The 14,055-nt window shown below is 41.1% G+C and overlaps 1 protein-coding gene across 2 annotated transcripts in view; it reads left to right on the top strand.

Annotated features, from left to right (window-relative positions):
• Positions 1–13,677, top strand: part of zgc:66433 (uncharacterized protein LOC321250 homolog) — a 55,918-nt gene extending 42,241 nt beyond the window's left edge. For both annotated transcript variants that reach the window (XM_034883036.1, XM_034883037.1), the window contains exons 8-16: positions 1,513–1,615; positions 2,629–2,890; positions 3,926–4,421; positions 5,290–6,583; positions 7,474–7,577; positions 9,220–9,382; positions 9,537–9,655; positions 10,807–10,900; positions 11,900–13,677. In XM_034883036.1, coding sequence (XP_034738927.1) covers positions 1,513–1,615; positions 2,629–2,890; positions 3,926–4,421; positions 5,290–6,583; positions 7,474–7,577; positions 9,220–9,382; positions 9,537–9,655; positions 10,807–10,900; positions 11,900–12,381 — 3,117 coding nt within the window. In that variant the 3' untranslated portion in view covers positions 12,382–13,677. The remainder of the gene's footprint in view (positions 1–1,512; positions 1,616–2,628; positions 2,891–3,925; positions 4,422–5,289; positions 6,584–7,473; positions 7,578–9,219; positions 9,383–9,536; positions 9,656–10,806; positions 10,901–11,899) is intronic.
• Positions 13,678–14,055: the final 378 nt, after the last annotated feature.

Here is a 14,055-nt window from a genome sequence, read left to right as displayed (position 1 = left end):
ATCCTACCCACAACAAACCCTTGTGCCGAGAACAGATGAAGAATTAAATTAAAAAATAATAACAGACAAAACCACTTTTTTCTATTACTCATAATAGTGGATATTTTAGTCATTGTGCTCTAGCATCCTTATATCCCTAGTAGTTATGAAGAAGGAAGAGTAGTAAGTCTTTCAAATTAAGTCAGTAAAGGGGCCCAATTTTTGTAAAATATTCTAGATGATCCTTTAAGAGAGTATTTTTTTTTTTTTCTATTTTTGGAAACATTATAATATCAGAAAGCCACGTCTTTGATTTCCATTTCATAAGTATTTACCGTCGACACAAATCTACTCGTAGTGCCTTTATCTAAGGGAAGTGGGAGAGAGAGGGGAATGACATGCAGCAAAGCGCAATGGGTAAAGACTAGGTATACCAGGTGAGCTCCCAGGGGCACTCCCGTTATATGTGCTTTACATGATCATTCTAGTTTATTACAACTTGGGTCATGTTTTCATAGTTTCTTGTGCTTAGCATAATATTTTTATGCGACGCGATCCAAAATGAGTTAGACTGACTGCGCCTTCATTGGAGTGACATATCCAGTTCAGCCAGTCATAACATGCTAGTTATAAATGACAATTGGGTCAGCCATAGAACCGGGGTTCTGCTCAGTTGCACTTAACCCGACTATCTAACAACTACATGTGACAAATTGACATTTTCCCATGAGTTGTGAGATTATTACAAAATACATAACTTACTTTAGAACTTTAAAACATCCAATCAGTGCTTATAATAATACATAAAACGAGAATATATATTAAGCCCCTTAAAGTCATTCACTGCTTCAAGCTAATGGACAAAATATGATACGAAGTTTGTGAATATTCTCCTTCAAAACATAAATTTTAACATAAATGATGAGATATTTTCTTTTTTAAATCATGTCGGGAAGAATATATCTGCAACCCAGAGGGCCTGAGGTGGGTATCGCTTTAACATTTGCTTCCAATCGTCTTCACATTCTTTAGTGGGAAATATTTATTTTATGAAGTGGTCATTGAGAATGCTGATGTAATCCTTAATGTGAATTTTCATATATCAAACGTAAAACAGAGTTACTGCATTATTAAAAATGTGGGTCAGTGCAATATAGGGTGGTGTTATATGGGTCAGTGCAATATCAGGTTAGACAGGGCATGTGCAAAACTGTGGTTTGTGTAATATAGTCGATGTTTTTTTTTTGTCTCTATATGTCCTTTGTTCTCCATTCTTCTTGTTACTGTCTGTTCTGACATGATGTGATCACTGTTCTTGTCCTTGTTTCTCTGTATATAGCCTGTGTATAGTGTATTTGTATGCATTTATTATTTTTTGTGTACCATCAACCTGCCAGGGGGTCTGCAGATGGAAATTAGCCTAAGGCTACAATCTGGCATATTTACATTTGTGAAAATGTTCATTAATATGTATTGTCCCTTTTAGTTTTTTTCAAATGAATAAATAAAAAAAAATGTCTCCCGTCCACGCAGAGGCTGGAGATGAAGCCAGAGGGAGACTCTTTGGGGGACGAGACGCTGAATACGTCCACAATAGAAGGGTCGGAGGAGGAGCGAGAACACAAGACATCAGAAGGCAAGTGCACTTTTGTTTTTCTGCTTGACTTAACTTTTTTGCCTTTAAATCAAGTCCTCTGCCTGTATGGAAGTCTCTCACTGTCCAATATTAAAATGAAACCATTTGATCAAATAGAAATTCCATATTCTATTTCAGTTTGAAAAGGAAATATACAGTATGCATAAAAATGCATTAAAAATGCAAAAGTGCTCCCACATTTATAATTAAAATAAAAGCTCCATAAGTAAAGGATTGTCAGTGTACTCCCATGCATAACATTGTAATAATGACTAAAGAAATTGAATCTGAAATGCATTTTCAATTTTCTAATTTGCAACTTAAATTTAAAAATGCAATTGCTCTATTTTTAAATACTGTATGTCCTGATTTCTAATGAAAATAAAATGGCTTAAAAAAGATGCCTGGGAGAGGAAATTATTTAGTTTCAATAGAAATTGGCTCTTGTACATTGTCCACCAATTTCAAGAATTCACACTCAATTTTATTATCAGTATGATAGTAATATGCTAAGTGAGTGCACTCCATATTATTATTATTATTATTATTATTATTATAAACTAGATTTAGCAAATTATGCACTTTCTTCTTTTTTCATGAAACACTTTCTCATAACAGTCACACATTAAAGTAGACAAGACAACAATTAAAAAGAAGCAAAAACAAAAAATCTATTAAAAAACGCATACACATAGGTAGGGCTAGTTTGGAAATTGAGACCCAAATCCAAATGGACTAAGGGTCTGGCATTAAGTAATGAAAGTCCCCCATCTCAAGGGGTGTGGAATCAGTCATGTTATTTTGGGTAATTAAAAAGAACATTGATATAGGAAAACAGTTAATTTGACCCAAGGACAACATGAGGGTTAATTTTGCCATACATCATGCACACATAAATGCGTTAATGAAACTTTGGTTTGGTTGAATTATTTCATGTTAAATTCCGTACCCTTTGCCAGCACTGCATCACATCAGGTTGCCCTCTGAGACCTTTGCTTCTGTCTGTGGTCCAGGTGTAAGTGTTGATGAGATGAAACCAAAGGTGGATAGGGAGGAAGAAGAAGAAGATAAGGAGGAGGAGGAGGGGGAGCTGCCACAGCATTCCAGACACTCCCTGGTGAGCGATGAGGAGGAGGGACAGGACGATTCTGAAGCAGAACAGGATGTTTCTCCCGGGCCGGGCTCTTCCTCTCTTCTGGAGATGTGTCACCCAGACCCCCAGGCCCTGGCCTCCTCCAAGCCCAGCACCAGAGCCTCCTTTTTGGACAGTCCCGGGTGATTAGACAGCCTTTCCTCCTTGTTTTCTCCTCCTCTCATTCTGACTTGTTTCTGTTTTTCTCCTTGTATTGATCTGACCACTTGATAAGAAACATTTCAAATATTTGGTCATTTAGTAATCATACATTTCTCTTTCCATCTTGATTAGATTGCTGCAGACACTTTTCTCACAACAAATCCTCAGTAAACTCATTCAAAATGCCCCAGCCAGACTCATATCCAGGTCCAACAGGAGAGAACACATAACGCCAATTTTGAAAGCACTACCATTGGCTCCCAGTCCGTTTTTAGAGTGGATTATAAAATTAGAATCACTTTTAAGACTTGTATGGTGGATAGCTCCAAAACATTTAGCTGAACTTCTTTCCACATGCGAGCCGAAAAGGAAACCTCAGATCCTCTGCTGTCACTCTTGGACACTCTAGGGGTGTCCCCGACCAAAAACTTTCATAGTCCAATCAAAATTGTCAAGTCTTGCCTATACTGATCATTGAATAATGTGAGTGGGGGGGTGGGGCAACCGCCGGTCCCGCATCAAGCCTTAATGGTATACACAGATTGAAATATACCAGACTATCAATTGAAATAACTTGCATTTATCAAACTGCCAACTTTAGCATAGCTCTTTTCAAATTTAAATGTTATTATTTAAAAGGAAAAAAAAGGAACTCTTAAAGCTCTGTCTTTTGAATAGGTCAGAATATGTTAAACATAATAAAAACTTGGGGGTTTTTTTTGTATTAAGGAAACTTTTTAGGGAGAATAAAACTACTCAAGGCTGAGTTTTCCTAGTAACCTTACCAAAAAATCTAAGGATGCTGCAAATGATGTAGAATGACCTGCTGGAGGAGATCAGGGAAGTCGAAACATTGTCTTCTTTTAAGTCTATTTTGAAAACTCACTACTTTAGACTTTATTTTTATTGATTTTTGTAGTGTTTTTTGTGTTTTTTAATGAATGTTAAGCCCTTTGCAACTTAAAAAGCAATTTTTTAAATGAAGGTATTATTATTGTTATTATATCCGCTTCTAGAGCCACGCCGGAGCCCCCTGCTGGTCTCAGGGAGTATCTCCTGGACCCCCCTGGTGTTGCCCATGAAGCAGAGGAGAAGGGGTATGAAAGTGACTCGGCACTGAGCGGAGAAGAAGATGAAGTCCTGGACAGCAGGGAGGAGGAGGAGGAGGGGGAGGAGGAAGAGGAGAGCTCCTTCTTACAGGAAGTGCTGAGCTCCCTGAAGACTCCGCTGGCGTCCTGTCTGGAGACGGAGGGTGTTGTCCTGGAGACGGAGGAGGAGGGGAAGGAACAGGAAAGAGAAGATGTGGAGATAGAGGAAGGAGAGGAGGTAAAGGAAGAGGAGGAAGAGGAGGAAGAGGAGGACGAGCCTGTCGGTCATCAGGGCGACTCAGATCACACCACACAGGAAGTGGTGAGCACTTGGAGCACCGCTTCCTGTCAAGATGGTGAAGAAGAAGAAGAAGAAGATGAAGAAGAAGAAGAACTAGTGGTGGAACACATCAGTCAACATGGTGTATGTATCTTTGATTTATTTTTGAATTTATCAAGTGAAGTGGCTTTACTAATGGCCTAATGAAGCTTCATGAAGCATTTTCTTTATTTTCTGAGCCCAGAGACGGCGCTCTCTGTTTAACAAAGGGTTGAAAACACCATTCCTTGAGCCTTTTTTTTTTTTTTTTTTAAACCAAGAGTGCCATCTGCACTGGCCGTTCCATTTTTTTCCTATGGGGAGAGCGCTGTAACCCAACCAGGTGCAGCGCTATCCTTTTTTTGTATTCATGAGAGAATTTAAAAACAATCATATAATTTTTTTTATTGACTTACATTGCCTCATAGCAGGGATTTAAGGATATGAAGCATTCGAAGAAACTCAAAGGAATGACATCCCAGTAAGCAAAAATACCAATGTAGGCACTGGTGGACCATTTTTTTTATTTTTCCCAAAATGTGTTTATTGCTCTAACCCCATAAATCAATACAGGCTGTATTGGGAATAACAAAGAGTAGCAGGTTTGACTTTTTTTTAAAATACATTCCCACCCATTTCCCCCTCCACCACCCTATAACTAGACACAAAACATGTATCTTCTAATTCGTCTAACTTACCCACCCATCTCTCTCCCTGTTCATTGTGGTGCACAGGAATGTACAACAGGTGAAGGAGTACAGAAACAGGAAAAAGGAAAAATAGAATCAAATGAATTAAAATAAATCATTAAAAAAAAAAACAGTATGTTGTGCAAAGACCATTTCTACTGCATAGTTCAGAGGGTTAAAAGCCAGGAATTCTTTCCTACCAACATGTGCCTATTTGTACCATCTGCGGTTTAAAAAACTCAAATCTCTCATTGTCTCATGTTCCTCTCTCTTCTATCTTCCAGCAAGAAGAGGAGGGCGAAAACAACGAGGCAGAGGAGGAACAACATGCCACGCTTACAGGAAACTCTGTCGACCGGGCAGAGGAGGAAGAAGAAAGAGAAGACGTGGAAGAGAGTGAGGGAGAGGAGGAGGCGATAGAGCTAGAGACGAAGGAGCCCGAGGTGGAGGAGGAGGGACTGGAGAAGAGGGAGGAGGAGGACGATGAAGAGGTGGAAGATGCCAAGGAGAGAGTCGAGGAGGCGGCGGAAGCGATGGAAGACGAGCGGGACGAAGAAGAGATGACGGAGACGTTTCCTGAAGAGAAAGGTGCCGTGTCTCTGCAGGAGGAAGAGGAGGGTGTCACGGTCGGAGACGTCAATGCGTGCACAAACGATGATGAAACAGAAGTGGGGGGTCATCGGGAGTTTGCTGTAGTGAATGAAAGTCAAACAGGGCCCAACGAAAGCTTCGGAGAGGAAAGGGAAGATAGCGTAGATATTGACCACACAGAACAGATATCAGAGCAAGAGGAAGAGGGTGAAGCAAACCAACCTGATGCAGATCTAACTGGACAAGCTTTGCAGCGGGAAGGTGTTGAAACATCCCATTTAGACATAAAGCAAGGGGGGGGAAATCAAAGTGAACAGGCTAAGCCTTCTTCGCTGTTTCTTCCTGAGTCGCACTGCGAGGCTCCATCCCTGGAGGGTGGAGCCAGCACTCCCAGCAAGACCAGCACCATCCACATAAATCTGCTCTCTCCGAGCTCAGAGAAAGCCACGCCTTTCTTCCCCGAGTCCCCAACTGCCGCACACCCCCGCGAAAGTGAGACACCCTGTCATGCTGTAGCAGCCACACTGCAGCACACAGCAGCCAAAGAAGATGAAAGAGAAGAAGAAGAACCAGCGGACAATGTGGAAAGCATAGAAGTGGACAAACGTTGGGCCCTGGATGGAGAAGCTACACCTCTCGCCTCTGGTGAGGAAGACGTTAAACTACCGTCCAGAGGTTGGGCTCAGAGCAGAACCCGCTTCACCGTCGCTCCCGCCTGGCGGAGATCCCTCTCTGTCGGGGATGTAGAAGAGAGTTTGATTCCTCCCTCCTACCCGCCCGCCTGCGTCTCCCACTCGCCGTCCGCCGAAGGGGTGGAGGCGGAGGCGGAGGCTACGAAGGGCCCTGAAGGGAAAGCAGAGCCACCGAGTTCAACTAAGGTTGAACTGGTGTTGAGTTCTGGTAGACAGAGGACCACAGGGACCGGCACTGCATCACCGCCTCCATCATCCATTCAAACTCAGACCGGTAAGGATGCTGAACCAGGGGGCGAGGCCAGATGTTGTAGTTGATCAGGTTACAAGAGAAAACCTAGGGTCCCGAGGGCCTTGGTATTTATTTATTATGGCAACTATCTGCACCATATTCAAGCGCCTTGTTAATCGAATGCCTACAGATCTCACAACAAGGTGTGAAAAACATGATAGTTGCTGAGAAACAATTGGATTAACACAACAGGGAGACTCATGGGTACCCCTACAAATCATTTTCATTTGGATATCTACCTTTGGTTATTTACCTTTATTTGATACTAATATCTAGCTTTAAAACAGAGCCCGCCACAGCCACTGAAACACAGTAAAGCTGGCCTATAAGATTGTGGGCTTGGGCGCCCGGATAGCTCAGTTGGTAGAGCGGGCCCCCATATATAGTGGTTTACTCCTTGACACAGCGGACCCAGGTTCAACACCAATCTGTGGCCCTTTGCTGCATGTCATTCCCCCCTCTCTCCCCCCCCCCTTTCATTTAGCTGTCCTGTCAATAAAGGCCTAAAAATGCCCAAAAATTTGATTTTGGGCCTTTCACAGAACATTGGGGGCTGGAGCCCCTGAGATAGATATATATATATCTATATATATATATAGATATATATATATATACTGTATATATATATATATATATATATATATATATATATATATATATATATATATATATAGAGAGAGAGAGAGCTATAGATGTGGTGGAAATGAAACAAGATCTAAATAGGAACTAGTTGAAACAAATTAAAACCCAGGAAATGTAGAATATACAACTACTACTACAACGACAATCATTGAAAGTAGTGTTCTCTAAGTCACATGAGGTGAAACTTGCTGTTGTAGTTCAATTTCAAAAATCAACACCATCGGCCAACGTTTCCACCTCCCCGCCTACAGAGAGCTCCGTCGTCGTGGAGGGAAACCCCGACAATCCATTTGGAGTTCGGCTGAGGAAGACGTCCGCTCTGCACCGCTTCAGCTCGGACGAGGAGAACCCAGAGGTGCTCCCCCCCGACTTTGTTATTACTGTTAACAGTTTTACTTTCACTCAAATATGTAACATTCCCTATAAGCAACACACTGTTGTTCTTTAAAAGCATTAAAGATGTTCAATTGTAAAGGTTTCTGCAGGAAAGTTCTCTTACAATGCAGAAAAACTGAAACCTAGCTTAAAGCTTTAGTGCTTAACTTTTTTATATTAATAAACGTCCATTGCATTCAAGCCATTGCCAAACAAGTTGCTACAAAGCTAACCGGAAGGCTTGTATCATTTGGATCCACCCACAGAATTGTTGTCATTAGTTCGAATTCCACATGGTGGAGACAGAAACTACGCCCATAGCTTTAAAACACTCATCAGAGGTATTGAAGGACATTAATGCAGCTATAACTAATATTTAAAGGGATAGTTTGGATATTTTGAAGTGAGGTTGTATGAGGTACTTACAGTATCTATAGCTTATTAAACCATTAATATCATTTTAAGAGTACGCTTTTTTTAAAGACTACTTTCACCACTTTAACTTGCTGTTGGACAGCCATTTCCAATGGGGAACTGAAGCCGTTATATCCATCTATGTCATTTTAAATGGCAGAACTTGGGAGTTGCTGGTCTACCGCTGCCTTGATCGGTTAGTTAGTTTGTTGTATTGTGTGAGTTTAGGTGAATCTGAACTAGCTCCCTAACTACCACCAAAGTCATACTATAACACACAGTAACCAATCGAGGCAGCGGTATTTTAGGTGACTAAAATAAGTTTAGCTGCTGTCCCGTGCATTGCTTTACTTATGTCATCTACTGCTACTAATAATAGTACACTTCATTTGTATAGTGCTTTAAAAGGTACTCCAAGTCACTGTACTTGGTAATAAAAATAATAGTCTGGCATTGCCAGACCATCGTCCACACGCTGCAGAGGAGGGTCTGGCTAGTCCCAATCGTCAGTCAGACCAACACTGCCTCTGAAAAACAACCTTGGGAGGGAGCTTGTCCCATGTGCATTTAGGGAGGTGAGCTCTGGAATTAAAATGGCTTTTGAGTGTGTGATGAGAGTTTAGAATGCCAACACAAAGAAAGCAGAATGGATGGATATTTGGCACGATCCTCCAGCAGTACCGAAACTATCCCATAAATGAAACTTCATGGATATAGACAATTTACTGACTATGGACAAGTACCTTTTAACGACCCCTGTTCAAAATATACAAACTGTTCCTTTAACCATAGATAACATGAGAAAGCGGTGCTCTTAGTGTTCCTTCATGGTTTTAGCTTTAGATCCAGCAGTTCTTTTTCAGCGACAACAGAGCAAAAACCAAGCTTACTTACTTACTAACAACTTATATTGTACTTAATAAACACTAATGTTGCTCCCTATCCAATGGATGTGTAAATGAAAAGGCAGCTGTTTGCTAACATGTTCACCATGTCAACTACTCAGGACCCCAGGAAGACTAGAGGCGCTCCTGTACTGGGGATTCTTAAATAAACTATAAACTATAAGCTATAAGGTGATAATGTTGGTTCTGTGTTGGTAGCTTGTTTCTGCTGCCCCCAAGAGGCCAAACAAATAAATGAATGCAGGTGTAAAATAAGTTTTTGCATTGAATTTTGTAATTATGATCTTATTTTCCCTTATACAGCCTCCCGTCGAGCCTTCAGCTCAGCCAACCAGTTGTAGAGTGGACTCCCCGCAGCCAATCAGTGTAAAGCCCTCCATAATTCAACCCGTCAGCAACAAGCCCGCCGTCCCTAAGAAACCGGATGTACACGGAGACAGTGTAGGAAAAAACAAACGCATTTCAGGTTTGTGTCCACATGCAAACACACACCATTTTTACATAACAACCGCACAATGCTTACAGCTTTCCTATGCATATTTTCCCATGACTTGGGCCAAATCTGACTAGTAAGTTAATGGTAAATAGCTCACCAAGTATCTGGTGTGTTTTTGATTCAGACCCAGCTGCAGGTCGTGGCTTTTCTACTGGATCTGATTCTCCCAGCTGGATCTCTGTGGCCAAACAGAAACAGAAGATCTATAAAGAAAACTCACTAGATGAAATAACTACCAGGAAGGTAAAAGTGTGTGTGTGGGTGTTTGGTCATGTATGTCTTTCATTACCAGCAAAACTGCGAAGTGACATATGGAATGAAGTGTCTGAGATTGTCCTGATTAGCATAAAGTAAAAACAAACCACAATAGCATGCGTGTCCTAGACTTTGTCACAGTTCAACAACAATACAACAATACAGTACAACAATATTGTAGGGTTCAATTTACTTGCTTCCAAAAGAAAATCTTTGTCAACATCTTCCGTCTATTCAATTGTATTGCTGTAAAATGGGATTCAACAACAAACTGATGAAAACTGTCTTGAAAACCTGACAAAAAGTTACATTCCCATTCGCAATTTATACAATTAAAGGTGGATACTGTGTATGGCATCTGTGTATCAGTACAGTATTGCCATGGTAAATATTGCAATACTATTGACGTTTTTCCATTATCGGTACCTGATCGACTCAGCTCGGCTTTAATTGCGGATTAGTGCCGCCTCATGCTTGAGGCGAGCGTGGCTGTTCGTCACACACACGCACTCACACACACGCAAACACACACAGAACGTCTGTATGTCTGTTCTTTGTTGCCAAAGGACAATTTAGTTTCATAAGAAGCCGGAAGGTGGCCAGGTGGAACAGTGGGTAGACCAGGTGCACATGGACAGTACCTTCGAAGTTTATGCCTCGACGCAGAGGTCCAGGGTTCAAATCCGACGGATGACGATTTCCTGCATGTCTTCGCCATCTTTCTCCCCTTTCTCACCTAGCTCTCCTATCAAAAATTAAGGGTGGAAAAGCCCAAAAACGAAAAAAACTTTAAATTAAAAAAAAGAAGCTGGAGGCAGCAAAAACCAAAAAAAAAAACGCTTGGTAAACCATAGTACGTGGTTCTAATAAAGGAAAATCCAAAAAGTCAAGTCGAGGAGGTAGGCTACCATACAGTGGAAAAACTTAAGTGTATTAGAGGGGGATATGGATGGTGGATGGTTGTATACTCTGTGTTGGCTTCCATGTGTTCACATTTACTCCACACACACATTTCCAGCCACATTATGTGTATATATGTATGTGTGTGTGTGTGTGTGTGTGTGTGTGTGTGTGTATGTGTGTGTTTGTGTGTATATATGTGTTTGTATATGACTGACTGTACTGCTCTCTGTCGTCAGGAGGAACCAGAGAGGAAGAGGTCACTGCCAATGTCTGTCAGCTCAGCTGCAAGCAGGGAGCCCAGCAACAAAACAGCCGAGTTCACCGGGAAAGGTCAGAACACACACACACACACACACACTGAATCCCTGTATAATGAGGTGTGGTTTAAGCTCACTAAAAACTTTCCTTTTTGTTGCATTTTTTGTTTGGAGACAACACTTTTGACCGATGCAGTTCTGACCTCGTCTGGATAAACTGTGCTACTGCAGCCAACCCGACAGAACTCTGTTTTAACATTTTAACATCGGTCCTCTGGTCTCTGAGGCCCTTCATGGTTGCAATGATCACATGTGGCAACTGAATAATAAACACATGACTTTTCAAGATAACAATTTCACAGAAATATAACAAGGATATTTTCCTTAATTTCTGAGGAAGGTGGTCATAGAGTAGAAAAATTGATGAAAAACACATATTTTCATATATTATGACTGTGCTTTTCAATGGTGTGTAATTAATGTGATTATTCTTCTTTGATGCTTCTTTTGCTCAAACCCATTATGCAACTAGTGCCATAGTGGTATGCAGTTTCCTGCAAGTTTATCACATTTGTGCCTATTAATGAGATATTTTCTGAAAACCAAATGTTTCACTTTTAGACTAGAATGCCTTTATTGTCATCATACACAAGTGCAGTAGCTGTGAAACAAGATTGAAGCAACCCCTTTACAGTGTCAACACGAAATGTTAAAATATAAAATGTATAAAATCTAAGTAGTGGAGAAGAAGAAGAAACTGGTGCACAGTTCCTGAGAGCAAGCATATACATATAAAAAAATAATAAGAAAGATAAAGGGTTTGTATAAACATTAAAGCAGAAATCTAGTTAAGTCCTGAGTATTAAATATTGCACAGTAATGAAATGAATTGGTTAAGTATTAAATAATAAATAAATATTGCACTGTAATGAAATTGCACAGAATTACAGTGTCTTTTAAGGTATTATATGTAAGTATTGCAGAGCAGGTTTTGATACAACAGCTTCCTTGCTAAGATGATGTCACATTGTGTGTAGCTTAATGTGTGTGTTTCCGTTTTCTTTCCTTTCAGTGAGTCCGTTGGAGATCAGAAAGCCTTCAGCGTCCGTAGAAAAGGAGGGCAGGAGAGCTCCCTGTCCTCCAACTCCGGTGCCACCTCAACCTCCTAAATCCCAGTCGCTCCCCTGCCCTGTCCCCCCCAAACCCCAGCTTCCCCCCGCCCAACCTAACTCACCCCAGAGATCCCTGTCCCCCCCTGCTCCCATTCCTGTTCCCCAAAAATCTCCCTCTTGCACAAGCCCGCCACCTCCTTCTAAAACTGCCACCTTGTCCAAGACGCCCCCGCCCCAGAGCGTGACACTTACCTCCCCTCCGTTTTCATCGAGAACCGCACCGGAAAAGTCTAGTTCAAGAGCTCCGGGCCTTGCCAGCCAGACCCTGGCCTCGCAGCGAGGCCCACTTCCCCCAGCTTCGCCCCAGGATGAGCCCCCCTGGATGGCCCTGGCCAAGAAGAAGGCCAAAGCCTGGAGCGAGATGCCCCAGATCGTCCAGTGACGGGCACAGGGCTCAATAAGATCTTGTTAATGGGGTGGAAGTGGGCAGAGAGTCTGGATGGACCCGAATGCATTTGCACACAAAGAGTTGTTGTTTTCTCACTTCCTGGTTTTGTATCCTGGCTTAAGTCTTCTCATTGGTACAAGCCATCCAATCACAGCTGAAGACTGCCTCAGTTTAACTCCTTTCTTAACGTCATTATGTTGTCCAGTCATGTTTCTAAGAGACAGGGTAAGACCACCAAACGGTAATGCGTCTTAGGTAGACGTGGATTCCTATTTTTTCAGTATATTAAAATGTGCCATAATGAGACGAAATATGTGCAGTCTAGCAGCAGAAAGTATAAATCTTTATCTAAAGTATCAGATGGTTCCACCGATATCAGTAAATATTTCAGGGAAGACAGAATATTTTAAAAAGAAAAGATTTTGTCCACAGAAAGTTGGTTAAAAGTGACAGAGACACAATTGTGTGTGTGTGTGTGTGTGTGTGTGTGTGTGTGTGTGTGTGTGTGTGTGTGTGTGTGTGTGTGTGTGTGTGTGTGTGTGTGTGTGTGTGTGTGTGTGTGTGTGTGTGTGTGTGTTTAAGCCAGTGATACCATGCTCACATTTTGAGGAATGTGGAAAATGTTGTGACCAGAGAGTAAAATGGGCTAACATCCAAGTTAAGTGGAATTTGCTGATCTAACTGCTGCCGGTCATGAGTTTTAGTAAAAATCGCTGACTCATGTTTCCTCAATCTGCTCTCTGTGGATCAGGCTCTCCATAAATATATTTCTTGTAACACGATCCACTGACACCAAGCTGTTTGTTGTGTGAGCGCGTGCTGGGTGTGTCTATTATGTTCCAGGCTGTTAGTGAAAAATAATATTTTTTAATTTTTTCTTTTTTTTTTTTTTTAAATACATAACTACACCGTGTCCTTAGACAGGAATCGTATCATCTCCAAAACTTTTCAAGAATCAAAGCCACCCATCATCACATTGACTTTTGTGTGTTTTTAATATTTCTCAGTGCATCGTTATGTCTGCAGCGTGGTTGTGAACAATTTTCCCCTTATAACTAATTATGTAAACAGAAATCAATACACTGCTTATAAATCACCCGGAGATTGAGTTTGCTGCAGGATGCCAAGCATCATTAGAGGAAAGCAAGTTTCACAGCTGAAAGTTGACTTTGTATCATTTAAATCTATCTCAAAGTTTCGGTATGGATTATGCATTTTGCTTAATTTTTTATTGCCTTTTGAGAATTTGTCTTGTACATAAAATGTGCAGTAAAGAACAAATTAACGTTTTTTTGTTTGTTGCTGTTGTATTTCTGTTTGCCCACACACAGTTTTTGCTGTTGAATTATAAAGTACGTGTATTTTTCTTGATCACCCCAGACAAGTCCATCTATTTTGGTTTGAAAGCTGAAATGCCTTTAATGCACTATAAAGTCCATGAACATTTTATCAGCTGATTCCAGTACTTGTTTACTATTGATATATTTAATTCCACTACTACTTTACTACTGTAAAGGATTCATTATTTCCGAATCAGAATTGCATCCCTGGAATTGTCATAAGACATTTTAAAGGTCAGAGGGCATGAAAACGTCACTTTTGAGTTTTTTAACATTAATATGCGTTCCCCAAGCATACCTACGGTCCCCCAGTGGCTAGAAATGGTGA

This window comes from Etheostoma cragini, chromosome 10, assembly GCF_013103735.1.
Source record: "Etheostoma cragini isolate CJK2018 chromosome 10, CSU_Ecrag_1.0, whole genome shotgun sequence".
NCBI lineage: Eukaryota > Metazoa > Chordata > Actinopteri > Perciformes > Percidae > Etheostoma > Etheostoma cragini.
Note: the sequence above shows the minus strand (reverse complement) of the source record. Positions and strands in the feature narration are given on the sequence as shown.